This window comes from Phymastichus coffea, unplaced genomic scaffold (assembly GCF_024137745.1).
Source record: "Phymastichus coffea isolate CEN01 unplaced genomic scaffold, Cenicafe_Pcof_1.1 PCOF00055, whole genome shotgun sequence".
NCBI classification, from domain to species: domain Eukaryota; kingdom Metazoa; phylum Arthropoda; class Insecta; order Hymenoptera; family Eulophidae; genus Phymastichus; species Phymastichus coffea.
Window position 1 is genome coordinate 1,471,405 of NW_026706866.1, and position 26,614 is coordinate 1,498,018.

Sequence of the window (26,614 nt, forward strand, 5' to 3'; positions counted from 1 at the left end):
AGTGTCGTCGCCCGCGTTACGTGTCGCTTTCCGCCGTCGCAATGCCGCCGTTCTGGCCGACGAGAGACATTAATTGAGCGAGCGAATAAAAACCAAATGAGAATGGTGAGAAATGCCGTTTTTCTCACTCGTTGTAGCGATTCCTTCATTGGAAAATAATAATATCGGCCTTTTCATCTTAAAACTCATCCTCCGGCTTACAACTTTATCGAGTACGCGAGGAAAAAAAAATCAAAGGGAAGCTCCTCAGGTGTGTTCCTCTTATAAAGCTTGTAATAGTAGCGCTAATAATAACGCTCGATGACTGAGCTGATTTCGTGAGAAAGAAAAAGTTGATGATTAAAAAGAAGAACATAGAGGGAAACAGTAGAGTATACGCTGACTCAGAACTATCCCTAATCGGCAATGAGGATCAGTCATTTTCGTTTTTCTTCATAACAGAGGCTCATCAAATCCGTAAATTGAGAAATATTACAGGTGGATTTTGAGGAAGCGTGCGAGGGTCAGTGATTACGACTTCAGCAGCCAGTTAATAGTAGGCCAACTCTGATACGTTATCCTGCGCATGCAGCGGCTAACGACTTAATGACGGGAATTCGCCACTTTGCGACTGCCTCTTCCCGCCCGTGCCTCAAAAAACCGAGCGCAGGACCGTACTTTTGACGAGGCAGTCGCCATCGAAAACCGATTATTGCTCGGTTTCTTTCTTTTTGCCAGAGTCATGCTCATCGGCCCAAAGCAATCGCTAGTCGGGCATCGGTCTGTCCGACAATGGCATAGCGGTGTCGCGTATTACCGCGACACCACTACCACTCGCACGAGAGCACGACCCGCCTACGCACACACAATTGTAAAGCCACTTCCTGCTCGCTCGAGTGCGCGACATGTAAGAATACCAATGCGTGTAACGGCGACCACCTCGCATTTTTTTATGCCCTTCTCCGACGACTTTTCGCGAGAAGCTCGACTTGGTACCAATTTGATTTTAAGCACGTGCATTGCTGTCGATGATGAGCAGTGCGACCAGGATTTGCGTGTTTACGCTACTGGAAATGCTGAGCCATCCTTTACGTAACGTACCGCCGTAAGCTCGAATTATCGTGTCGCGGCCGAAAGTCAGTAGACATTGTGACGCGCACTTTGGTGGCTCGGTAGATTTTTTACTGACCCTCGCGCCATGAAAAGTCACTCCAACATTTTTGCACTCGCGTTCGTCACGCTCGTTTTGAGACCTCGCGCGATCTCTCGTATGTGTTGAAAGCCGCCGGAGACATCAAGAGCAAACGAGAAAAATGGAGGTCGGTATATTGTTTTCTCTTTTTTGGCGATAAAATTAAGCGCACGGCCAGTGTGGTGGCAAGCGACTACGAGCATTTGCGAATAATACGCGTGGAAGGTCACGTGGAGAGTTACGCAAACGTTGGCTGGATAAGTAGTTGGATTTAACACGAAATGCGAATTCAGAGAGTGGCGCTGGGTTCCCACGTGAATTTACATTCATTAATGCGTCAAACACAGCAGTACGTTTAGTAGCAAATCCAATACTTTATGGCAATTCACTCGGTTATTCCGACTGTACGTCAACCGATTCAAGCGTGATTTAAGTTTCGGCCATTTCTCTATCGAGCAGGTATCGATCGCGGAGAGAAAAGCGACCAAACTAACGGGAGGAAAATTTTCAGGGCAGGAAAAAGTCGATGCTGCAAGCCGCCGATTACGTTGTCCTCGGCGTGGTGATGCTCGTGTCTGCTGGCATTGGCGTTTATTACCGATTCACCGGGGGCAAACAGAAAACCATCGAGGTAGGATCGTAGAAAACCAATGAAAGTTCATCAAGCGTATCGTCTGAATATACTGTCCATTGGAACGCAGGAGTACTTCTCGGCCAATAGATCGATGAGCGTGTTGCCTCTGAGCATAGCTCTGATGGTATCCTTCGTTTCGGCAATCACGGTCCTCGGCATCAGCGGAGAGATTTACGCCCACGGCACGCTGTTCGCCGTACATTACATTGGCATCGTCGCGGCGACAGTCGTGGTCGGCTACTTTTACCTGCCGGTGTTCTTCGAGCTCGACAGCATGAGCGTCTACGAGGTTAGCAATGCCTGCACGACGTCGCGCTCTCGTTATTAATAGTGCACTATTGGACTGGCGCGCAGTATCTAGAAAGGAGGTTCGGCATAGCTGCACGATTGACCACGAGCATAGCCAACTACATTCAGCTGACCCTGTACACCGGCGTCGTCCTGTACGCGCCGTCTTTGGCGATAGAGGCGACAACGGGACTGTCCAGCAAAACCAGCATAACTCTCATAGCTGTGATCTGCATATTTTACTCGACGGTCGGCGGCATCAAGGCCGTCCTCGTCACCGATATCTTCCAAGGTGTGCTCATGTTCGCCTCGCTCGTCTGCATCCTGGCGGTGGCTTCCAGCGAAATCGACGGTGGCCTCGGCCGCGTCTGGCAAGTCGCCAGCCAGCGCGGCAGACTCGAGTTTTTCGAGTAAGATCGCCCGCTATCGGCATCCGCGGCGGCGCGGCGGTGCAAGCGATGTAACGGCCCGATCCCGATTTCAGCTTTCGACCGGACCCGACGATACGCCACACTTGCTGGAGCCTCATCTGCGGCTGCTTCTGTCTGTTCTGCTCGCTGTACGGCGTCAATCAGGTGGAGGTCCAGCGTCTAAAGACCGTCAAGTGAGGATCCGCGTTCGCTTGCACTCGCACGCGCGGATAAAGTCGTAGCCCGGATTGTCGTTTGCAGAACCCTGAGGGCGGCGCGCCTGGCCTTGTTCATGAACGTGCCGATGCTGGTGTCCTTCGGGCTGATGACCTGCTTCTGCGGCCTGGTCTTGTTCGTCGTCTACAAGGACTGCGATCCGGTGAGGAGCGGCCAAGTCGGCTCGGCCGACCGCCTGATGCCGCATTTCGCGGCCACCAAAATGGCCGTCTACCCGGGACTGGCGGGCCTCTTCATCTCGGGAATCTTCAGCGCCAGTCTCAGCACCATATCCGCCATGCTGAACTCGCTGGCGGCCGTCTTCCTCGAGGACTACCTGAAGCGCCTGTACCGCCGAGCAGGCAGGAGCTTCCCGGCCGAGAAGGAGGCGTACTTTGGCAAAGTTCTGGCCGTGTCCAACGGCCTGATCTGTACGTCCATCGCCTTTCTGGCCGGCAGCCTGGGTAGCCTCATAACGCTCACCGTCTCCATCACGGGCTCGATCGCCGGCCCGGTACTCGGCATCTTCACCCTCGGCATGTTCTTCGAGGGCGCCAACGAGAAGGGGGCCGTAGTCGGCATCGTCACAGCCCTGCTGACCTGCATGTGGGCGAGTTTCGGGCAGCCCCGGCCCAAGGTGCCTCCGCTTCCGGCCTCCACAGATGGCTGCAATTTCACAGTCCTGCCCGCCGGCCTGTCCGTCGCCGAGTGAGTGCTGCCCGAGCTTTTCTTGCGTGGACTCACGCCGCGGCCATAAATCGTCGTCGCTTCCCATGCGCGCGCGCTTTTCTTTTCTGAGGACGGCTTTGTTGTTTACGGGGATGTAACGAGCGCCGCGATCATCGAATGCAAAGTTCCGTAAAATCGAGCGTTTTTCCAGCGGGTTAATGGACGACTTCCGACTCGCGCGAATAATGCTATGAAAAAGAGCGGCGACAAATCCGATGCGCATTGTTGGGCCGCCATTCACGCTAATTCGAATACCTTTAGAGGCGCGTACAATGAAAAAAGGCAGAGAGACAAAAAAAGTCACGCGTGCGCCATCCGGAAATCCGCGAGTCTTTGTGCAACGGGACTGTTGTGAAGATTCGAATAATCGACATGAATTGCGCTTCATTTTCAGACCGCCGCGAGACCCGAGTTCCTACTTCTACCTCTACCGCATATCGTACATGTGGTACAGTCCCATGGGCGCGACCATCACTCTCGTCGTGGGCTACCTCGCGAGTCTGTTGTTCGATAAGTTTTCGCGCGAGAGGCCGATCGAGCCCGATCCAAGCCTCTTCACGCCGATGTTGGCCGAGCGGATACGCAGGAAACGATCGGACGCCGCCAAAACGACGAGCAGCCAAGTGCTCGCGCTCGAGGAGGCGAACGCACGGCGAAACCAATGACTACCAAGGGACGAGGGAGCGCCCGGCGAGATCGAAGTGGGCAGACTTCCTCACGGCAAGGCCCCGGTCGACTTCTGGCAGTCGGATTCCAATTACAACGCTTTTCACGACTTTGGAGCGGACGGCGAATGATTGATTTTGTGCGAATTTACCAGTGTGGCGGCCGCCAAGTATCACTCGTGTACTTGCTCTACATTTTGAACTGCGAAAATCGACAACTCACCTGAGACATAGAGAATGAGATAATTTTATTGATAGTGCTGCACGTCGCAGTGTATGTAAATAACTATTAGATATGTTGACTAGCTTCAATAATATTAATTTCGTTTGATGACGAAATCAATGTAATTTTGCGCGCAGTGGTCTTCGAGCGTAGCTGAAGTTCGTAAAAACGGAGTAGTTCGTAAGTTGAAGATCGTGATCGCTAGAAATGGGAGGGGAGTCGCACAAGCTGCAGTTTCCTCCGAAAGGAACGAATATAAATTCGTGGCCTTGTGAATTTTACGGAGCCGACGCAAAGCTCGTTAAAAAGGAGGAACGAGCGCGAGAGTAGCAGAGAGGGCCGAGGAGCGCTTGGATCTTTCGAGCGCCGTATACGTACGACTAATTCAATTACAGTGACGCAGGCCCGCGCGCGATAGGGTGATTCACGCGCCGCCGGCTCAAGCCGAAATCGAGCCGCTCGGCAAGACGTTTGACGCGTCGTTAGAGCTCGGGTCGCGTCGGAGAACGGGCAAACGGCGAGGCGAGACGAGCGGAGGTTGCGGCCGAGCGCACCTCCTTGTTTGCTTAGAAAGCCTCGACCAATCAATTAGCCGCGCCAGTTGTACATCCCGGAGGGTTGTCTCGCGGGGCATACCGGGGGGTTCTGCCCACAAAAGCCACGAGGAGCGACTGTAGTCGGGCAAGTCGTCGGCAAACAAAGTCACGTGCGTCTCGAATTATCCCCGAGGCATTAGGCACGAGCGTAAACTCGCGCGCGTTCCAAGGCGGCAGCCAGGTAGAAGCGAGCGAGCGACGCGAAAGAGAGCGAGAAAGAGAGCTGTTTATCGAGGCGTGGCCCACCCTCCGCGTGAAACCGGACCCCCGGGAGAACACAGGCCGAGCAGGCGAGCGCGAGTGCGCGCACTTAGAATGATTACATTTTTGCTGGCTGCCTCTAGACGCTTAATTAATTGTGGCGCTCCGGTAAGCAGCCGCGAGAGGCCTGTTATTAGGTGTGCAAGCGCGGGTAAATTGAGCCGCGATCTCTCTTCCGATTCTTATCCGCTTTCCTCGTTACCCGCCAGATTCCGCGATAACGATTTCATGCTGCTTTCGCGTGCCTCATTGGATTGTACAGGGCAATTCCGTGCCCGGTAATGGCCGCGAAAGCGAGAAACCCAGCGCTGGCCATATTGACGATTATGCGCGCTCGCCCTGCGCCGGGGAAAAACGTGCTTCCGGCTAAGGCGGGCGAGCCCGAAAATCGAGGCGCACTCAGGCTGATCGAGAGCAATAGCAATTTCGGCCGGTGCGCGCACAGGGGAGTGATAAACGAGAGTTGGATTTTAGGGGCTGCGTGGCCGCATTGGCCATATGCTCGGCAATAGTTTCGCAAAGTCAGAGAGCCGAGCGATGACCTTGCGCATATGGCCGGCGATAAAGGCACAAGGTGCTTACCTCCGAGAGCGGATAATGTATTATTTTTCGCGCCTCCGGTTCTCCGTTCCGCCTCCGTACCGGCCGTCGCCCGAGCACCGTTGTCGCGTTTAACGAGCCATCGCGCTGAATGATTGCGAGCCCCTGTTTGAAAGAGAAACGAATGGACGCGTACATACAGCCATTGAGTCATCGAACGTAGCGTCGCGTGCCCGAGAACGCGGCCGTGCCTCTGAAATTAAATGTGTAACGAAGACATCATCGCCCGATGACGAATGAACTCGTTAATAAATTAATCTTAGCCAGCTCGTTATCCCAAGTAAACGCGCTCTCACATAGTTGTACGCGCGTGGAAGCGCTGTCGGCGCGCTCTGCGGGCGCTTCGACGAGGCGCATCGATTTGCATTCGCGCACTCGTAAGAATGAAGCCTTGAGCTTATGCATCTTCGTCAAGATGTATAATGCCATTGTCTTGCGCCGCGGCTTGGTCGCATAAGCCGTGGCAATTTTTGCGCACTGGCGCTCTATGAAAATCGATAACATTACGCGGCGGGCACAACGAGGGGATCGGATCGATCCCTCGGAGAGTGAAAAGGCGCGCGGTAGAGGAGGGGCCGAGTGGCTGATGCTCATGAATGGTACATTGACCATGGAAGCGAGATAAGCGGCGGCGCGCGGGGGCCCTTCCGTCTGCACTCCGCGCCCGCCCGCGTTACGCGTCGCATTCCACCGCCGTATGCCCGCCTTCCTCGAGCGCCCGTTCCCGCCGACGAGGGGCATCGCCAGGACGAAACGTAGGCGGCTGCGCAGCGTTCGAAAGCGCCTCGCCGAGCAATTTTTGCGGCAGCGAGCGCCGTCTGAGCCTGGAGAAGGGCAGCGCGCACCGCATCGAGCCGCCGGTAAAGCCGCCGAGGACGCGCACGACGCGGAAGCGGGCAATTCGCCGAACAATAAGACGAGCAAACAAGGAGAAGGAGCATCGAGGCGAGCACGGCGACGGGGGTGCGCGCGCTCGGGCAGATGCAGGCACCGCAGCTGCGCGCCCGACGCGATACACAGAAATACTTTGATGGAACTGTCAGCTGGCGCGTGCCGGCCGCCACGCCGACCACGGGTCAATAGGCCAGGCTCGTCGATAGCCGTGAACGATTCACCGTGAACTTGACCGCGCGTCCTGCTTGGCGAGGCCCTTCGCGCACCTCCGAACGCTGCTCCGACGGTTGGGCAAGCACGCGCGGATTTTGGAACCGCTCCAATTCTACATTTCCTCGAACATAGCTGCTTTGTAGCAGGTGATATCAGGGCTCGTCGGCGTCGTAAAGAAGCCAACGCGTCTGCGCGTGACGCGGGCATTCGATCGAGTGCTATCCGGACGGTACGAGCTGCTTTTGCTCTGGGTCTCGAGGGCCTCTCTAGAGCAGCCGAAGTAAAGCAGAAGCCCGCGGATCGCGGTAGCGCTGATTCACGAAAATACGCCGTGCATCTCGAGCGCCACTCTTTCCTCATAAATACTGCGCCTGCCTGGCACGCATCTCGTTGGAGCCGTCGTTCAAACCACAAACACCGCGTGCCCGTTAGAACGACGCGACGAGCATCGATACGAGCAATGACAAGCGACAGAGAACAAGCGGATTCGAGCTGCGCTGTGGCTAGCCGGAGACACTGCTGGCCGCTGGTTGCCAAAGAGCGAGTGCACGTCCGCGTAACGCGAGATTATTCTCGAAGCAGAGCGCTTGGCTCGATAATTTCGCGCATCTCCGGGGTCTACGTCGAGACGCAAAGGCAGGCCGGCAGCCTCGAAAGTGTCGCGAGCACGACCAAACTGAATCCAGATATACGCGCGCGCGGGGGCTGCGCGTCGAGACTACGGCAAAAACAATTCGCAGATGTGTGCTCCGCCGGAGAGCCGCGGAGCGAGTGTCGCGGGAGCAGCGCACCGCCGCCGAAACAAGAAACGAGCCGGCGACGTCGGCACGGCCGCGCTGTCCTGCGGAAATGCGGCTTGTCGATCGAGAGCCGATAAGGCGTGGGGCGAGGAGGCCTCCGATTTAGCCAGGCGCTGCTCGTGATCGGTCGATCGATCGATCGACCGATCGGCGGCGGCGGCTGGTCGGCCGAGCGCAGCCAGCTGGCACGAGAAAAAGCTGGCTGGTGGTCGGCCTGCAGGATCGCCTCTGCTGATTTATAGGGGCGATTCCGAGGGCCGTCCGCGACGACCCACGTGCAAGCGATAAGATTGCGAGGCTGCGCGCGCGTCGCAAAAAACCACGACGTTCACAGACCGATGCTTCGGCCAGCGCGGCGCTGGGGCGATTAGCGTCACAGCTCCTCCGCAGCGAGACTCACTCGGGGACCTGGAACAATCGACAGCGGTGGTGCGGTCAGGCTGAACGTATGACACGGGTGGTCCAATATGATGGGCGACGCTGAGTAAGCAAAGAAATGCCCATTTGGGAAGACGCTGCCCATCTCGCGTAATTGATAAATTTCAAGAAATCCCATCAATCGTATCCAATTCGACAAATTGAGAGCTTTGTCGGTGCTGCACGAAGAGAGGCTAAAGGCGCATCTATAGAGATTCCAGCGGTGCGTCTCTCAATGAGGCGAGAGAATGTCGGGTTTTCCGGGTGGACGAGGCATCATCGTTACACCCACCGCGCGTGACTCAAAGACGTACACGCCATCCGCGCTCTCGGCGCGGCCCATCACTGCCGTAGCGGCGCCCGATCATTGTCCGCTGCGGTCGGTGCAATATGGTTGCGCCTGCACGTGTCTCCGATGTATACGTACGAGCGGCGCCGGCAATGTGTTTCTCTTGTTGCGCGTGCCTGGCGCGGCTCTCCTATACGAGTTTTGTCGCGCGAGCCCGCCGGCATGCCGCCATTGTGCGCCAGCTACTTTGGCATAATTCGTTCCCGTCTCACCTAACCGTACTCGCGCGCGCGCATACATCTTGAGAGCCAGCTTTAGCCACCGCGATTGTACGTTGCTGAAAAACTCGCTTGCAAATATATATAAGCTGGAAAACAGCCTTGGCCGCGCGTTTTATTTTCCGAACCGGGGGAATATAAATAACGATGCTTTCACGCGCGAGAGCTCGCGAGAAAGGAACCGTAGGTTTGTTTTAATGGCGGAGAGGGTCTTGAGGATGCTCGAGATACGCAGATGTTTGCAACGCGTAAACTCCGCTGCGCGGTCACTCGCACGTGTGACTGCAGTGAAGCGCGCTTTCATAGTTCTTCGAGCGTTCGCCGAAAGCCCCTGGAGCCCACGGCGAACCCGCGCCCTTTTTGCCATCGCCGTTATATAAGCTGCGCGAGTGACAGTTCAGCGCCGAGCGCGCGATTTTTAAAGGAACGCTTCCCAAGTGCCCGCCGCGCGACCGATAGACAACGATTTAATTTCATTCAGCCAGTGGACAGTGCGCTAAATCACGCTTGCGCGCGACCGCGATCGACCGGATAAATGACTTGCAAGCCGATGCGCGCTAAAAACAAGCGCAAACAAGCACGACGAGCTAAGTAAAAAATACAGCTCCATAAAATTCGGATTAGCACGTTTCGATGCAGCACGATTGAAATATCGCGTGCTCCACGGGAATATGACGCCGTGCGTGCAATCCAGCTCGCAGTATACGCGTATATATCTGCGAAAAAGCCCATACCAGCAGCAGCTAAGGTAATCGGATACGATTAATAGCCTTTTACCAGTATTAAGCGGCTCGCACGCGTGAAAGTCTGTTTGCATTCGACTACAAGCTTCGCTCTCAAAAACGCAATCTCTTTGCGAAAATTTGCATATTTCAAGATTGAAGCCAAATGCTAATCAGATTGTATTTCGTACTGTTTCTCACGACTTATTTATTTATTTATTTATTTATTTAAACGACTCCGTTGAACGAACTGCCGAGGTTTCGATAACGACCTTCCTTTGTCGGTGAATCTTGCTGATCAGGTTTTTAATTATTAGTCAACACTGAGTTTATTTTCTCAATTACCACGAGCAATCACCATGCCATTTTCACTTACACATTTTTCTGTCGTGCCAACTTCAATATCGCTATAGATAAATTATGAACCGCTCAAACTTTCAGATGTACTATTCTTATTATGTCTGCGTAATATAATTACTAAAAGAACGTGTATATAAAAGAGAACCGACAAATTATTTGAATAGAGTTGAAACTTGGGGCCTTTCCTGTTTTGACGCCCGGCAGCATCTTTAGCAGAACTCATTAATCCTGGGTCCAAGATGGCCTATCTTTGTTGGAAATTGTCTACCGGCAGGAGCCGAGAAAGATCCTAACGAAGGCTTCTTTTCCACGAAACACATTTTCTTGACTAACACATTATGTTCGTTGCACTGTGAAATGCTTCTAATAACATCCTCATATTTTGAAAGGAATTTCGAGTAATTGCTCGTACAGATGAAAAAGCTAGCGCAACGTTTTGGTCTTTGGAGTGCGAAAGTAAATCGTTGCAGTATGCTAGCGGGAGCGGAGGCGTTCGAGGAGAAAAAAATGGTCTCGAGTATCGCCGAAAAATCAAGGGGGCAAGCTTTGTTCGGAGCCGCGGGAGTCAGGTTGCAGGCATCGTCTTTGCCGAGATGGGCCGTCTTCTGGGAAGCCACCAACTCAGCAGCATCGCTCCGAAATCTCGGCGGGCCGAGCGGCGCATGACCGTCAGCTTTTATTTTTTATTTGTGGCTCGACTTTCACGCGAAGCTGAAAACCTCTCGCGGCAATTAGTCTGCGGTGGCACGAGATGCAATTACACTCGAAGGCGGACCTACGCGCCAACTGGAAGACCTGCGCTCGCTCGTAAATATTCGGCGAGTAAGATAATGGACTGACCAGTTATTAGGCGCCGCGCGCAGAATCCACAGTTGAAAGCAGAAGCCGCGTCGAATGCGATTAACCGTTCGAGCTCCCAGCGGCACTGCACCACTCGACCTCCTTCTCCCGGTTCTTACGCTCGCACTTGCGGCCCTCGCGCAGTCGATAAACCCACCCGTGGCCCGTGCGCGAGACGAGTCGCGACTGTTAAGACCGAAATAGCCGCGATCGCGGAACAAACATTTTCCGTGGAAAAGCTCGCGGCAGCGGCAGTCGCAAGTATGTGCTTCCCGTTGACTTTTCGCGCTGCGACGACTAACGAACGCCGCGTGACCGCGCGTTGGCTTTTGTCGACTCTCCCGCCATCCGTGAAAATGCTTTGCATAATAGTTAGCTTTGGCGGGATTCATTCATACGAGCCGGGCGCTCCTGTCCGCGTGCCAGCATCATTCCACCGTCGATCATTTGCGCGACCGTTAATTTCACGTCTATGTTTGTACTCGGCAGAGCGCTCGACGATTACCTTGCGAAAGTTCGACGCCGATTATATTTGTACCATTCAAGGCTGAAAAGTCATGAAACATGGAAACAGGAAACGAAAGGAAAAGACAAAAGCAAAAAACAAAGGCGAATAAAAAGCGGCGACTGGCAAGTGGGTCAAATCGTTCGATCGCCGTAACGCTGCGAGCGAGGCTACAAGAAGAAACGGCTGGTTGGGTGCCTCGTTGGCGCCGCCCGCATACGTCGCAGCCGAAGAGAGAAGGAGAGAGAGAGCGAGAGAGAGAGAGAGAGAGACAGACACGCTGCACGCGCCTCGTAAATAATCGCGCTCTTACGGCCTGGCGTCCGACGGGCAACCGAAGGGAAAAATCGGACTCTCCCAGGAGACCAGGTAAATCCTCACTCGCGTGACCCGGCCAGCGAATCCTTTGTGCCCCCGTCACCGCCGCTAGCCACACTTCCTCCTGGCACAATTTTATTTTCCACGTGTCCCTTCCCCGCGCGCAACGTCGACTGCGCCGCGAACAAACAAACTTATGCGGGTACGATTTCTCCGTATTTTTTTTCTTCCCTCTCATCCTTTTATTCGGCTGGTGTTCAACGATTTATGTGTTTACGGAATCCCACCGAGGCCGAAATCGAACCGTTGTGAGTCGAGGCGAGCTAGCGTCGGCGAGAGGCACACATCAAAACGCAAGTGAGCTCGGCTCGCGAAAAAGGTCGGCTAGCGAGCGCGGGAGGACCGCGCGATTTTCGTCCTTCCGCAAAGCACCACTTGAGTCTGAACTTGCGCGTGCAAATACGCGCCGGTCGCTCGCCAATGAAGAGGATAACGAGAGATGCACTCGCGCAGCGGTCCCGACTAGTTCGCGCCATCTCGACTTTCGAGTTGCGGCACTTGCGGTGCGGCGCGGGGGGTGGCGCGCGCGTGCGTGTCTCGGTCTGTCTCACGGCAGAGCGAACGCGTGTAAGAGTAGCCTGAGATCCTTGCAGGATTTGCTCTTGTGTATGCCTTTCTTTTTTTATATCGCTCGTCCGTTGGTGGCTTAACGGCGCGATCACGCGCTGGAAAAGTGACAATGCCAGCTCTCGAGCCGAGATGGCGAAACTCCCATAAGCCAAACTGATACGCCTCTTATTTATGCTTGTTTGCTTTATGATCAATGCAACTATATCGGCCCGACAGATCAACGGTGCATATTGCTCGCACTAGCACGCGCACAGTTCGCCTTATTTACCGCTATATTATTCCGCATAGCCGCACGTATTTCTTGGGATCGAACGCACCTGGTGAAAGTGAAGGGTTGACTGAAAAAAGATTAATAAATAAAATCCAGCATCCCCGACAGCATAAACGGGGATTATTAAAATATTTCCCACAGCCTCGCCCGGACGCGATAGGCGGCCAATGATCGCTAAAACGTGCCGACGCGCTTCGATGCCACATTATCGGATGCACGAAATTATATGCAGCCCTCGCGAGCTTCTTTATTGTGTATCCCTCAAAGACGTGTGACGCTTACCGGAATTCTGGCATTTTTCATGTTTTACCAGATTACCATCGATCGTTCTTTTACATGCGCCAGCTCGACGAAAAAAACTACTGCCAAACAGTTTGGCTGGAGAAGAGCACTTTCGTTGGCAAGTATGTTCAAAAGGGACAAAAAGCGTTCTGCTTGACGCAAAGCTACGTTTTTATTTTATTTTCGTAAACAAAACGGCTAGACAAGAGGGTAGAAAAGACCACATATGTACTCGAGAATGCCTACTTTCCGTTGGAGCGTTTCATGCGCGCTATTCACAGCCCTAATCTGACTGGATGTGGCTTGGGTTTTCTCTGACTTGTCCTTACCCTCTACGAGGCTTTTTCTTTACTAACAAACTTTCACATTTTTCCGGCTTTCTCGTCGAAGGCAAGTGCTCCTTGAAACTTTCTCGGCATGCCGAGCAACTTTCATCAGGGCTTACTAAACTGTTCAACTAAGCACCGACGTGAAGTATGATTACGTAACAATTGCACGTGATCACCTTATTCTAACGCAAAGAATAGAAACAAATGAATGATCACTAGAATCGCAACTCGACGTGATCTCGACCAAGAGTGCTTGGTAGACGACAAAGTCGTTAAGATAATAACGTAATATTGAATTACAAATGTAGATTGATCGCAGAGGCTGCGTCGCGACATGGCGTACAAGCGACATAATGTTTTCGCAATTCCAAGTAGTAGCTAGTAAAAAATCGGAGACGAGTCAGCCGACTGACATATTCAAATTCGTAGCAAGCCGCTCGACAATAGATTTGCAGGCAACCGGTATATGATGAATTTTCTGACGGCTCGGCGGAGATTCGATAAACGCACTCGAGAGGGACATTGTCAGCGGCGGCAAGGAGCGACGACAGTTCGCGATCGGAGATAGGTCGGCGGGGCGCGCACAGACGAACCGCGCTCGTCTCGACGCACCGGCGCGAATCGATTTTGAGCGCGGCGCGCTCCATTCACAGACTCGCGTGGAAAACAGCTTGCGACGCGTGCATCAGCCCTTCGCCCGCTGATAAGTGCGCGCGCGTTGCGCGGTTCGCCGAACAGCCTCCATACGAAAGTTCAGCGTGTAATTTTCCAAAACAAACATTTGTACAGCTCGCGCGCGTTCCTTCTTTCGCGCCGGCTTGTTTCTGGTAATAGTGAATTTCCCTCTAGCTCTGCCCGCCAGATTCCTGTGAAGTGCGCCGCCCGCTTGAAAGTTACGCCGTTACTATTATTCTGCTGGACAACCTTATCGCTGCACCGCTCAGAGCTTCGGGAAGCCGTTTTTTTTGTGCGTTTCCGTGTTTATGGTCAGAGATGTAAATTGCGGCGCCAGCGTGATAAGCTTAATGTTCTGACTCAATGCCTATCGAGACGTTTGTTTTTCTTTCTTTAGTTTTTTTTTTATTTTTGAAGAACATATCTCGTCTGCAAAGTCAGAATCACAATACGATAAAAATTTAATTTCTTTAAGACAAATAAATGAGTCGCTGCCAGTCACCGTCTGAGGCGCAAGCAGCACAATTAGCGGACACAGAACGAGACAATTGGCCAGGCGTAGAGGATTTTTAGTCCTGTCCCTTTCACTGAAGCGGAGAGCAGAGAGCGCCTCGAGCTGTATTCTGTTCTCTCTGCCGCGAGAGCATCGGCATGCGTTCGCAATTTACGATCCGAGTAATCGCTCGTAAATCAGCCGACGATACTCATAAAAGGCGTACATGCAGCATAGATCTAGGATTTCCACTTGTCTTTTCAACGCGACGTAAGCGCGCCCGCGGCTGCGGCAGCTCATCCGGTCCTTGCCTCGTGGATATCGCATTGAGCTTTTTCTCTCGCCTACCAGCTTTCTTACTCTCGCCGAGACGCGCGCAGCTGGCTCTCCGGGTCGGATGCGCTGCCTGCAACTTTTCGACAGCCTTTCCAGATGCCTCGACGGTGAGACTACGTGGAAGCGGTTTCCCGGCGCGTTGGATCCTTAAATCAATTTTTGCACGAACAGCCATGGGTCCTTGAGAATCACCGCCGCGCCGTTCGAGAAACTCGTTTATTGCCGGCAATTTGCAGGGCCAAGTTTACGAGGCCAGGTGGAGAGACGGCAACGGCGACCACATGATAGTCGCACATGGGAAACACATGTCGCGGTCGCGCGACTCGGCTGCATCGCCCAGGAACACCATTACATAGGCTTTGACTTTTACAACTTTTACTGCCGCGACGCATCACCCGAGCTGAACCGAACTGACGACTTTTTTCCCTTGTGGCAGCGTATAGGCATCATGCTGCTGCTGCCAACGGGAGGGCTGTAGTTTTAATTTAGCAAAACTACTTTTCGCAACTATCTACTTTGAGATAGCAGCTCGTACACTCGGCTTCATTGAAAATTGAAGAGGAAAGCTTTCAAAATCTCGTTGAAGTATGCCGACGGTGCAGCGAGAGGAGCTTTTGAAAAATTCATTTATTCCCTCTGTTTTCCGAGTCACGGGAATTCAACGGCATCCCTGGCTCTGCAAAAATAAAGCAACGCCGCGGCGGCGCTGCCGGCTTCTAATAACTAGTACAACACTCGAGAATTTCGCGCACACCGCGAGGCATTGCGTGTACGTGCGCGCGGGGCGAGTGCACTGCTCTCGCCTAAATTTACTCGCGGGCGAACGATCTATTTTCAATTATACGGGCTCGTGCGAGCGCGAAAATGGACCTCTGATCTGAGGCCGTACTCCGCTCCCGAGCGAGTGCGCCGATATGCCTTTTCGCCGAATGGTGTATTTTTGTTTAGCTTCCATTACACGCAGTCGATGATGTGAGGTCTTTGTAAGCGCTCTGAAGTTTCCATTAGTTTCCGGGCTGCTAGCTACGTACGCAAGTCGGTGGTTTATGTTTTTAAGGGGAGAGGTTTAGTGAAACGCTGGTCAAAAATGATGGATCGTACGAGTAGCTCGCCAGTCTCGGCCCCAAAATATCGCGCGTTCTAACGTTTCATCATAATGATGTTTAGCTTTGATAGTCTTACGTGTACTTTCGTTATTAGTAGTGCACTCTCGCCGTGCCATTTCCAACCACCATTACGTACCAATTAGTCAGAGTTGTAAAGAGAGAGAGAGAGAGAGAGAGAGAGAGAAAGAGAGCGTCGCCGAGCCATGCTTTTAACGATAATCCAAGTATTAAAAGTCACGAGCCAGCCAGCAGCTTTCCTCGGCGTCACAACAAAGACGCACCCCGCGTGTGAGCTCGACAAAAGTTCGCCTAATGACACTTGGATTCGAAGCCGGAAGTCGAGACGCTGACAATAGGCGCAAAGGAAACAGCACAAGCTGTGAAATCGCACTCTGACTATTTATTGAGAAGTAGTCCCACGGCAATGTTGGTTCGAATCGACTCGACAGGGCTGGCGCGAAACACAACAGCAACGATCGTACAGCCGTGAATCGCAACGCGAGGCAGCTTTTCTTCCGGGCGCAGACGTCAGTGACGCACCGGATATTAGCCGCCTCGCCAGTTTTAATGTCTGCCCCTGCCCTCCTTTGATTAGACCCGCTACAAAAAAAAAAAGGTGAACGTTTTCACCGCAACGAGCTTGTATTGCCTCGTGCGTTTACGAGCCAACTCAATTTCTCACTCGCAGTGAGAGCGACAAGCAATTTTTCATCTAACGAGAGAAGAGTTGCGCAAGCTAACAGGCTGTTTACGTTTTTTCTGCCAAGTTTAATTTAAGGCAAACACAGCAGAGCAGGTTGAAGGCCCGTCGAGAGAGAGAGAGAGAGAGCGAGGGAGAGGGGGAGGAAGTTAATCATTGCCGAAGAATTCTCGTAACTAGGCTTCATCCCCATCGCTTAGCTCACTTACCCGGACGCGGGCAGCGAGCAGCGCAAGGATGAAAGACCTCGAACTACGGCGATCTGTACTCCAAACTGAGCTAAGCTCTCGAGAGTTGCTGTTTTGTCGCGAAAAGCGAAAAAGGGAGAGCACGCGACGAGTCTAGTCGCTGGCTCGACAGGCACTCGGCCAATTCCGAACCGGGGATGAATCTCAGTCGGTGGCAAATCACTCGAGCGTCGCGGTAGCGGCACCGCCGCGAAAACTTCAAGCTGCTCTGCTGCGCGCAACTAACACAAATCGGCCGGTGCGCGACGACTAGACGCAGCCGAAAAGGAGAAAAAAAGAAAAGGAAATAATGGAACGGAGGGGAAAGCAACGCCGCGACTCTGATTCGAAAGGGCCGGTGCAGACTGCAACGAGTCGACGAGTAAAACAATCTCTTGTACGAGAGAGCGCGGCGTGAGTAGGAGCGACGCGCAATTAACGTGCTCGCGCTGCTGGAAAGGAAAAATAAGCGCGTTATATAGACAGCTGCGAGCCCGCAGCGGCGTCCGACATTTTCTAATTCCGAATGCTAAGCGCGCGTCGGCCGCATCGCCAAGCCTGCGCGGCAAATGCATTAACACCGACAATTAACGCTGCCGCGCGATTTATATCCATACGTGAGAGAGAGAGAGAGAGAGAGAGAGAGAGAGAGAGAGAGACAATTACTCAATAGCAGCGACGAGCCAATGTGCGCCCGATAATCGTGCGTACATAACGAGAACGCGAGTCTGGAAGATAATCCAGCGGAGACTTTCATCGAGGAACGGACGGCCTTGCTCGACATTGTTCCTTTATCTTTCCTCCCTCTCTGTTTGTTTGTTCGCAGTGGATCAAAGTTTTTCTTGCTCTCGAGGCGCTGACGCGAGGCTGTTTTCTTTTTCCTTTCAATATTCAAGATTTTTTTCGAAAGCCCCATTATGAAAACTCGCCCGACGCGTTAAAATATCGGGATGTAAAAAAAAAACCTATTGGTGATGCGTGATGTTAGAATATTCCAGCTCCAGACTGAGTGGACGTCGGAAGCTCGAAAATATCGGTGGCGACGCACCGAGCAATTTTTCGTTACTCGTGTGCTAACGTAAACACATTCCGACGGAAATAAATTTCACAACTCCCCTCACGTAACTGCGTTACAACTTTAGAAAGCCTTTCTTTATTTTCGTCCTTCTTTCGTTCGTTCTTTCTCTCGCCGGCCGCGTGCAGGCCAATTCAAGGACGTTTTTAATTAGCTCGGCTCGACTTCTTTGCCAGCCGAAAATCAAGAGCGACGTGCGCGAAGTGAGTAATAGCTGCTCATTATCGGCGCGGCGCGCCAGCTCGGTCTGGCAGACGCTGCACTTTTGCCCGGCGTACCGTAATCCGCGCGCCATGCAGCCAGATGTACGCCTTAAGCTCGCTCTTTTCGAGTGCGCGTCGGCCGAGGTATCTGGAACGGCTGCATTGCCCGTCAAAATTGAACACCGAGAGCGAGAGATGATACACGACTGCGAGTCTCACCGACGAGTATCGAAGATGATTTTGTCGACCTATTGCGTACTGCGCACGCGCGCGCATCGCATTGTCGGTCCCGCGGAATTGCGGCTAATTATCCGATCAGTAGCAATGATTAAAAGCTAAGGACTTTCTTGAGCTGTCCCGGATCGACACTGTGCACTGTGGCCTCCAACTATTATCACTCTAAATTGTCCGACATTACTAAGCCGTAATCGACCAAATTTACATTCAATTATAGACTTCGATAAAGAGTTTGCTTTTCTTTTTCATTTCCCATAAGAGCTCCAGCTATAAATCCGTGGGGAAGTATACTTTTCGTTTATAAGTACAGTACAAGAGAGTGCTTTGATACTTTTTGTTTAGACGACGCGGAGGAAAAAAATGCCTAACTCGACTAAGTGACTCTGGCAATTTGAAGCTATAATTTAAAGGCCATAAAAATGCAGCTAATAAGAGTAAGTAAAAGAGTTGCTAGAGCTTCGAAATTTAGCCGCTGAGTGTTTTCCCATCGAGACATTTTGTGCAGGAAGCGCATTTAGTTTGTGGGAGTGAGTGGGGGGGGGGGGGGGGGGGGAGATAAGAAGTGTCGTAAAATCAGGTATTCAGCTGTGCTTTATAGTCATTTACACGTTTGTGCAAGGATCGATGATAGCACATAAAATCCAAGCATACTTGAACGAAGTGCCGAGGATTGTCGGGGCATTGCGTAGCATATGAGTCTGCGGCGCGCATAAAAGAGACGATCTCAAGTGAAAAAGAGATCGAGGTATAAATTATCGAGGCTGAAGGTATAGGCAGACGGTAGCCCGAGCGCGATGGTAGTACCACTCCACTGCTGCAGCTGTATCTGATCGATTTAACTAAACGCCTCCACTACATCACCCCTTAACTGATCCTCAACCTTTCAACCTCTCTCGCGCGCGAGCTCTTGCGCACACATATACCGTATTATACACAAAGCCTTGCTCCGTAGCCTGCGCGCCTTGTGCTTTAAATTTTAACTACGCGATCTTTGTTCCCGATAAATTTTCTTACGCATAAAAAATGCTTGGATTCACGCGCTGGAAACTCGTTAATGCGCTTGAATAAAGTGAGACATTGCGGAGCAAACAACGATTTATCTCTTAATTCAGTGTTTCTTGCGTAAAAACCTCCTGGCGATGGAGCAAAAGAAGAAGGATCTCGGACAAAGCGTGAAACGCTGTTCGACTCAGCAAGTTGATAGTCGATAAGTTTTACAACGTCGTTCCTCGAGATGCTACCGCGCATCGTCGTTAATGGCCATTTATATTAATAGCGAAAACGCGTGGAACAATGAGCCATCTAGTCGCATGGCAATTGAAAAATGGCATCATTGTGAAAGATCGCAAATTCTCATTATTCGTGGCGCGCGCGTGCTCGCCAACTGTTTGATGGTCGCAAGCGTGACTCGCACTTCGCTACTTTCACCCATGGCAAACAGAAATCAAAGACGAAGCTCCCGTCCAGAATAGATGGCCAATCGATGGACGAGCGAGCGTTTGTTTTTCTTCCTTGTAACAATATTAGCTTCGCATTTGTATTACAATCGCGAGACTGAGCAGGAATTGAATGTAATATCGTCTGCGGCCAACGCGAAACTGTGCGCAAACAAACGAACGCTGATCGTCACTGCCAAGAGGAAAGGAAAACGTAGCGCGGCCGAGCGTGGGCGTCCACTTCGCTGCAGCTTCCGTGTCTGATTCGATCGCGGAGCTCTCGCCCTCCTCTTCTCCCTATTCGCTTAATTAGATCCTGTGCGTTTGTCTCGCGCCTGCTGTTTTAGCGCGAGCTCGAGGCCAAGTCCCTTGCGCGATTCCAGCGGGATGAGCATTGACAATGGGCAAGACAGAGAACAGCGCTCGAGACTTTTATCGCCGTTGGTAGCTTTCTAGTCGCTTGCTTCGAGTGCAGAGTCCGTAGTGCTTTCCGTGAGACTTTCCGAAAAGGTGCACCGCGGAAGCTTACCTCGCGCGAATTCGACAGCGCACTGTTTTTCCAGAGCGAAAAGCCTAGACAATTATTGACCTAAAACAGGCTCGTTACAAAATTCATTACACATACGTTTACCCGGTGGAAGCGATTGACGTTAAAATTTCCCGTAATGCTCCTCGATAATTCATGAAAAAGCGGCTCGCCCAGGCTCGTCAGTGCAACGCTGATTTTTACGCTTCGCTCGCGCATATCCTCTGGCTCCGCGGCGGCATGAGAAGCATATACACGCTGCTGCTGAACTGTCGCTGCTTGCCCGTTCGATGATTTACATCCCAATTTATTCGTCTTTATGCGCTGACGAAAAAGACGAAGGATGCAACGAGCGCTCGCCGAGACGAATGTGCGTATGGAAATCCATCGACCGTCCGGGATGCGAGCTCGGGCCGCAGGCCTGATCGATTCCCCCTACAGCTCGATTTGGGCATTAGTTATTTACGCCCGTGCATCGCTCCCGTCAAAATTAAAGAGTCAAGCGTTGTCGCCCGCTCGACGAAACTCACCTCTCTGCAGCTTCAATGATCGGGATAAATTACTGCCCCGGCCGCGGTTCATTTGCATTTCGCGCGCAAATTCCATCGACTTGGCTATTTCCGGCGCAAATCTTCCATCGCTTTGCTCTTCATTTTTATCTCTCGCGCTTTACGGCGGTAGCGTCAATAAAAACTTTACAACCCGGCAAACACGTGTGGTTCACCGTTATCTAATGTTAATCTCTACACATAGGCAGCTCTCTCTTCTTGCAATGTATATATATATATATATACTTTACGAATTAAAAATAAAAAAATGTAAGAAACGTGCGTTGTATAGTGGGTCCAGCTGCTGGCGAACTCGAGATCCTTGAAAATTTTCGTCGAATCTATCGCGTAGTTTCCTTATAATAGAGCTATTCCGTCAAAAGTAGGCGGGGCCGAGAGGAGAGAGGGGGGAATGCAGATGACGAGGTGCGATAATAACGAAACGTACGTAAAGTTTTGCATAATACTCGTTGCTGGAGTTCGTTCTCTCTTTTTCTGCGTTTGTATGCTGGCAGCTCGGCGCGCATGCCGCTACATTATTTTCCCAGCTTATGCGAATGAAGCCGTCATTACGCCGATAAGAAAACTCGAGTGTGTGTACATACACTCGCCCGTAAGCAGCGTTAAGCCGAGGAAAAAATGCAAACATAGAGTCGCGCTCGATGTCTAACACGACAGACACACACGGCCGCGTTTGTTCGCTACTTGCAACAAAAAATCTTCGCGCGGTCGACGATCTTTCGGCATCCTTTTGATTTCTATAAGAACGATTCCAGTTTCAAGGCTTTTTAAGTAATAAGGACAGTTTTCAATAAGCATTGGAGCACCAAGACGACTATTACGATTGTTATATATATTACGTCACTTGCAGATCGATCAAATTTTGATTTATCACATTATATATCAATGCCTCGAAGCCGGAAAGTCTACATTGCTGGCTTTTCATTTGCCTGACAGTGATATCACAATGATCACGATGAATAATTGTTTTGTTTTCCTTGTTTTCCTCGCAAAATGCAAAATAAATAGTTTTTCTAGCAATAGCATATACCAGTGACAGTTTCTTCAGATAAAACTCTTCATTCTCATTCACATAGCGAAGTTTTCCTTGGCAAATGAGAAACGCTAATTGAAAATTAGCCCTACATCAACCAATTACGCAACCCCATCAAAGACTACGAATCCATTTGAAAAAACTGCGGGCGTAAGCGTCACGAAAGGTCCTGCTGGTTGACGTAACGGAAAGAGTATTAAGCGTATAAGTAGAAAGAAGGGCGCAGGCATGGATAGTGGTGTTAAGCCCGTGGGCTGCGGATCGTGCGCGTTACTAGCCGCGCAGTGCGGATCCTAATCTAGGTAGTTACGTCGATTCACTGATGGGTTTTCGCGTCTCGGTTAGCATCAATCATCGATGATTATTACAAACGTCGAGCCACTGACTTTGCATAACGGATGGTTGCCGACACCCGTTTTGCATTTCGGTTTCGAGAGTGTGGGTGGATACAGATATGTAGCAATCAATTTTATTTTTTTCGAAAAAACAAATATCGATGCACCGATGCGTCATCGGACGGACAGGGCAGCTGCAATTGACATTTTTTTCGTGAATCAAATCGATTGTGACTCACAGTCGTGAAGGCCGATAATTCTAATGAAACAAAGTTCACCCGAGAAAAGTGATAGCTTCGCGCGCGGCGCAGAAGGTGGTGGCGGGACGAGTCACGCAGCCGAGTCGCACCATACATCATCAAAAATTTATGAAGCTCCATAACCCTCTCGGCGGGCGGCGCTCTTTTTTTCTTTTTTTTTTTTTTTTGGGCGCGACGCTTCAAATGAATAAATCAGCCGCTGCGCGCGCGCCTGCGTCTCTATAGCTCGTCGTTGGCCAGCCACCGGTCCGTCATGGCTGCGGCCTGAGATTCCGTATAGCCGCGGCGTCTTTATGAGCATTCTTGGGGGAAGCCAACTCTCCCGTGTCCCACTAATGCTTTTCCTACATCTGCGCGCAGCTACTAACTGCGATTGCGTAACACCGTCTGGCCAGCTTCGTTAGTCGCGGCAGCGCCAATCATCCCTTCTTGATTATGCGGCAAAACTTGCATGCACTTTTTCCGAAAGGACGCTAACGAACACTCTTTGTTCAATTTCTGCTATTTGAATATGCAACGTCTCGTTGAAGAATATTCTTTTCACTATTCAATGAGCTACAACTGTACGAGCTACAAAAGAATTCTTTGGATTATTTGAAATTCTAAGATCAAGTTATTCAGTCGCTCCAGTACAGCAATTAAATGTGACATTCATCAATGTAAAACGACATATATACCTTATGTCTATGTAATTCTCCTACCGATTTTTAAAAAGTAAAGCGTACATCGATTAGTTACATGGTATAACAAAAAAATTCATAAAGTTCTATTCTTCAGAGACTTGTTTCGCTGTTAAACGATACATAGAGCATTTTAATTAAGTGGAAATAAAACTATCGTCGTTCGAAGACACTAAAAAAAATGAAAGTGAGTTTTTACGAGCGTCTGCTTCGTCAAACAATCGGTGTCCGAATTACGCCACGACGTGGAAAAGAAGTCTTGACGTAAAATGCTTCATCAATAGAGAGAGAGCGTATAATCCATCTATTCGCGTCGACGCTGCGGTCGGGCGCGGGATTAATGGGCCATGTGGCAACAGGTCGCTCGATAAAAGATCAACGGAAGACCAATAAAAATTAATCGCTCCGCAATTATTATCGAGCCAGTCGGCAGCAGCAGCCCGAGATGTAATAAATAATATAGTCAACCCTTTCTTCCGAAGCATTTGCTACGATTATTGTTCTTGGAAAAAACAAAGCATCGATTTCCATCCGAGATACACGCGATCATATTCGTTGAACTGAATATCGCATAAATGATGTTTTTTAAATCGATTTGATGACAACAAAAAGCTGCTCCAAAGTAAAGCAAAAAACAAGTTACATCTCCGACTCGAGCATGATTACAGTAATTGTAGAGATTTTTTTCTTTTTAACCGTGTGGCGTTTTTAGCACGCGCATTAGAACGGAATTTGATTCGTTGTTTTGTATCGACAACAAGACGCATTTAAATATTCAATAGATCGCGTACGCGCACGGCCATTATGACGCTGAATGCTTATTAAATTATTGAGCAGGACAGAGCGAGGAGCGCGCAGCGTAACATTATGACGCGTAGCATACACATCTGCGCAAGTTTAATCCGGTCAATAATTCAAATTGAAAAATTGGCGGGGCGCGCGAGCACTGCGGAGAGAAAAAATTGAATCGCGCGCGCACGTTTGGTAATCCGAAGCAGCAGCAGCAGCAGCAGCGGACGGTCTCCTGGTAAATAATTGCTGGAATAACATCCGCGATAAAACAAAGCGTTCGGTGGTCTTTCGTTCGCACCTCTTGGCTGCGGGCTAACGGAAAATAAAACAAGCGACCTCGTCGATCAGTCAAATTGAAAAGTCAGCGTCTATCTGTCGTATTTTTCTCAAGGCGGGCGCAATTCGGCGTGAAAAGAAAACAAAAACAAAAATGAAAAAACGCGAGGACTCACCTTCACAAGCAGATGAATCGGCTGACTGACGCTGAGTGGCTTGCCTCGCCGAGTCTTGCCGCCTCCGCCGCCCAAACACTTTATCCACGGCATGCTTCGACTCGTCCTTTTCTCCTTTTTCTCCTTTTCTCTGATGCAGCTCTTATCCTCTCTCTCTCTCTCTCTCTCTCTCTCTCTCGCTTTCGATTCTCACGCGCCAAGCTCAGGTGTAATTCCAAACTCCGGATATTATTTTGGAGCAGCTTGGGAGCGTCCCTGATTGAATTGTCTTCCGCGAAGCTCAGTCGGCGTCATGGCTGTAGCCGAGGTATTCAGCTGTTGCGGTCGAGTGTAATGGCACCGCAGCGGGCCGAGCGGGCGCGAACAACTAACTGCATCATTCGATTGCCCTTGATACGCTATTTATTCAGCCGTTTGCATCCGACTGTTATTGTCTTCTCTCTCCATGATTCACCGGATAGTTGTTGCAGATGCATGACTCGATTCGAAAAATGTCTTAACGGGTTACCGATCGCAAAAAAGTCTCTGTCACTGTCCATCGCCCATCTCGCAGCCTATAAGATCACCGATGATACCAATTTCATTCGCAACGATCATGTGCTTGTTATCTAAGCTTCTCGGCCGCAGTTGCGCGCGAGCGGGCAAATTTGAATAATTCCGTGCTCCCTCTCTTTCTCTCTCTCTCTCTCTCTCTCTCTTTAGTGTGTTTATTCGTCACTTGTGTAATAAGGCGCGAATCTGGGTCACGGTGCTGCGATTGTCGTCATCTCTGCCTTTTATTTTCGTTATCGCTCGCCTACAAAAGCGTTTTATTCTTTCTTTAAAATTCAAAGTCTTATCGTTTAGCGCCGGCCAAGTGTCGCGATAGCAGTCTGTTCGACGATCTGGCCTACAACCGCCGATCGGAAGCAGAACGAAGCGAGCAACAAACAATAAAAAGAGTCGAGAGTGAAACTCAATGTAGACGGAGGCGGCGGCGGCGAAGAAACGCGCAAGCTCTCCCACGACCTGCTCGTCCCGCGGTCTAGCGTCGACTGACAGAAAATACCGGCCGGGAAGCAAACAGCGCCGGTGGCGGTGGCAGTGCTGCGGCGGCGCCGCTCGAGCCTCGGCTCTGCGTGCGTGCGCGCCGCGCGTCTCTCTCGATCTCCGTGCTCTTTCGGCTTCGTTTAAAGGGACGCGAAGGCTCGCTGCAACGGTCTTTCCCCCGATCGGCCTTGCCCGCCTCGTCGCTACCTGCTGTTTTCGTACTTCTATTATGATTCTGGGCCCCGGCCCAAGTGTGAAAAATCTCTGTGGGCGGATTCGTTGTTTTCCGCCCTTGTCAACACGGGCGCGCTATTACTCTCGTCGATCAGACAGTCGTTCAATGTCTAAATATTTGCAGCGGCTTTCCAATGCTCTTCGATCAAACAAAACTGCGCGGAGCGATCTCTGCCAAGCGGACCGCCGAGAAATGTCGACGGAGTAATTGAAAATTGAATTTGTCAGGGTCTCAAAGAAGCGCCGCTCGCGAGTTGTATTTTCCGTGAAAAAAAAGGGACGCGTGCGCGTGCATAAGAGGTCGAGTTTTTCGTGCCAGTTGGCTGTTGACGCTGCATGTCTTTCTCTCGGTCTCTCCGCTTCCGCCTGTCCCGCGGGAGTTGTCCCTCTCGTCTGCAGTCGCCTCTGTGCGCGAGCTGCGGAATTCTTTGAGAATTTCGCGAGCGACTGAGTAGCGGCTATTCGTAAAAACGATGAGAGACAGGCGCCCTCCAATGGAATTAAGATGCGACAGCCCCCCCCCCCCCATCCGCGCTTCTGTATAATCCTGGCTGCAGGGGCCACAACTCTCTCGCGCTCGCTCGCTACGCGCAGTATAAGTGATGTTTTCGCTCGATAGGCCTTTCCTTTTTTTTGTCGCGCGCTTAATTTATTGAGCCGCGCGTTGGACGGCGTTAATTGCAATTACGCAACCGCTGCCGAAGTACAAGCACACTCTTACTAACGCTACGTACCATTATATTTTGTTACAAAATAGTTGGAATTGTTTTCTTTTATTGCGGTCTTTCGCAGTCCGAAAGGATCGGCAGTCAAGTTTCGGAAAACCAAGCATTAATTTCTTAATATTCGACTCGCGGGCAAAATAGCCGAAACTGCTGACATGAAAACTTTAAATGAGATGCAGCGCTACTTTAAATATCTCATTTATCACCGAGAAACTGTCATCTTGAGCCGTTGATCTCAACTCGTACGTTTAAAGCGCATCAAACGGGAGGCAAAAACTGTGTACATGAATAATGTTAACTGACGCTTAACTACCGTGCAAAAGCTGCAAGTAGAAAAAAAATAAACGGAGAACCAGCCGTGAAGCGTAGCGTAGAATATGCGAGTTGAAATCATCGAACTCTCCTCTCCACCCACACGTGTGCAAATGGACGCGCATGAGAGGTGATACGAGCAGAAATATCATCGAGATCAGCTCTGAACGACCACACGCGCGCTGCATACTCGACGAGGTATATTTATACATGTAGAGCACTCTGCGTCCGCTCCGAG

General features: G+C 51.1%; 2 protein-coding genes across 3 annotated transcripts in view; one reads left to right on the forward strand and one right to left on the reverse strand.

The window, feature by feature from the left end:
• LOC131666005 (tensin-1) overlaps positions 1 to 25,049 on the reverse strand; it is a 109,098-nt gene extending 84,049 nt beyond the window's left edge. The window contains exon 1 of one of the 2 annotated variants that reach the window (XM_058938318.1): positions 24,077 to 25,049. In XM_058938318.1, the coding sequence (XP_058794301.1) occupies positions 24,077 to 24,169 (93 nt within the window). In that variant the 5' untranslated portion in view covers positions 24,170 to 25,049. The remainder of the gene's footprint in view (positions 1 to 24,076) is intronic. The other variant, XM_058938319.1, reaches the window with a different exon arrangement.
• LOC131666006 (putative sodium-dependent multivitamin transporter) lies at positions 1,097 to 4,446 on the forward strand. The gene is made up of 7 exons (XM_058938321.1): positions 1,097 to 1,298; positions 1,683 to 1,802; positions 1,873 to 2,094; positions 2,160 to 2,503; positions 2,578 to 2,697; positions 2,765 to 3,427; positions 3,843 to 4,446. Exons 1-7 carry the CDS (start codon positions 1,293 to 1,295, stop codon positions 4,111 to 4,113), a joined length of 1,746 nt encoding a protein of 581 aa, XP_058794304.1. The 5' UTR covers positions 1,097 to 1,292; the 3' UTR covers positions 4,114 to 4,446.
• Positions 25,050 to 26,614: the final 1,565 nt, after the last annotated feature.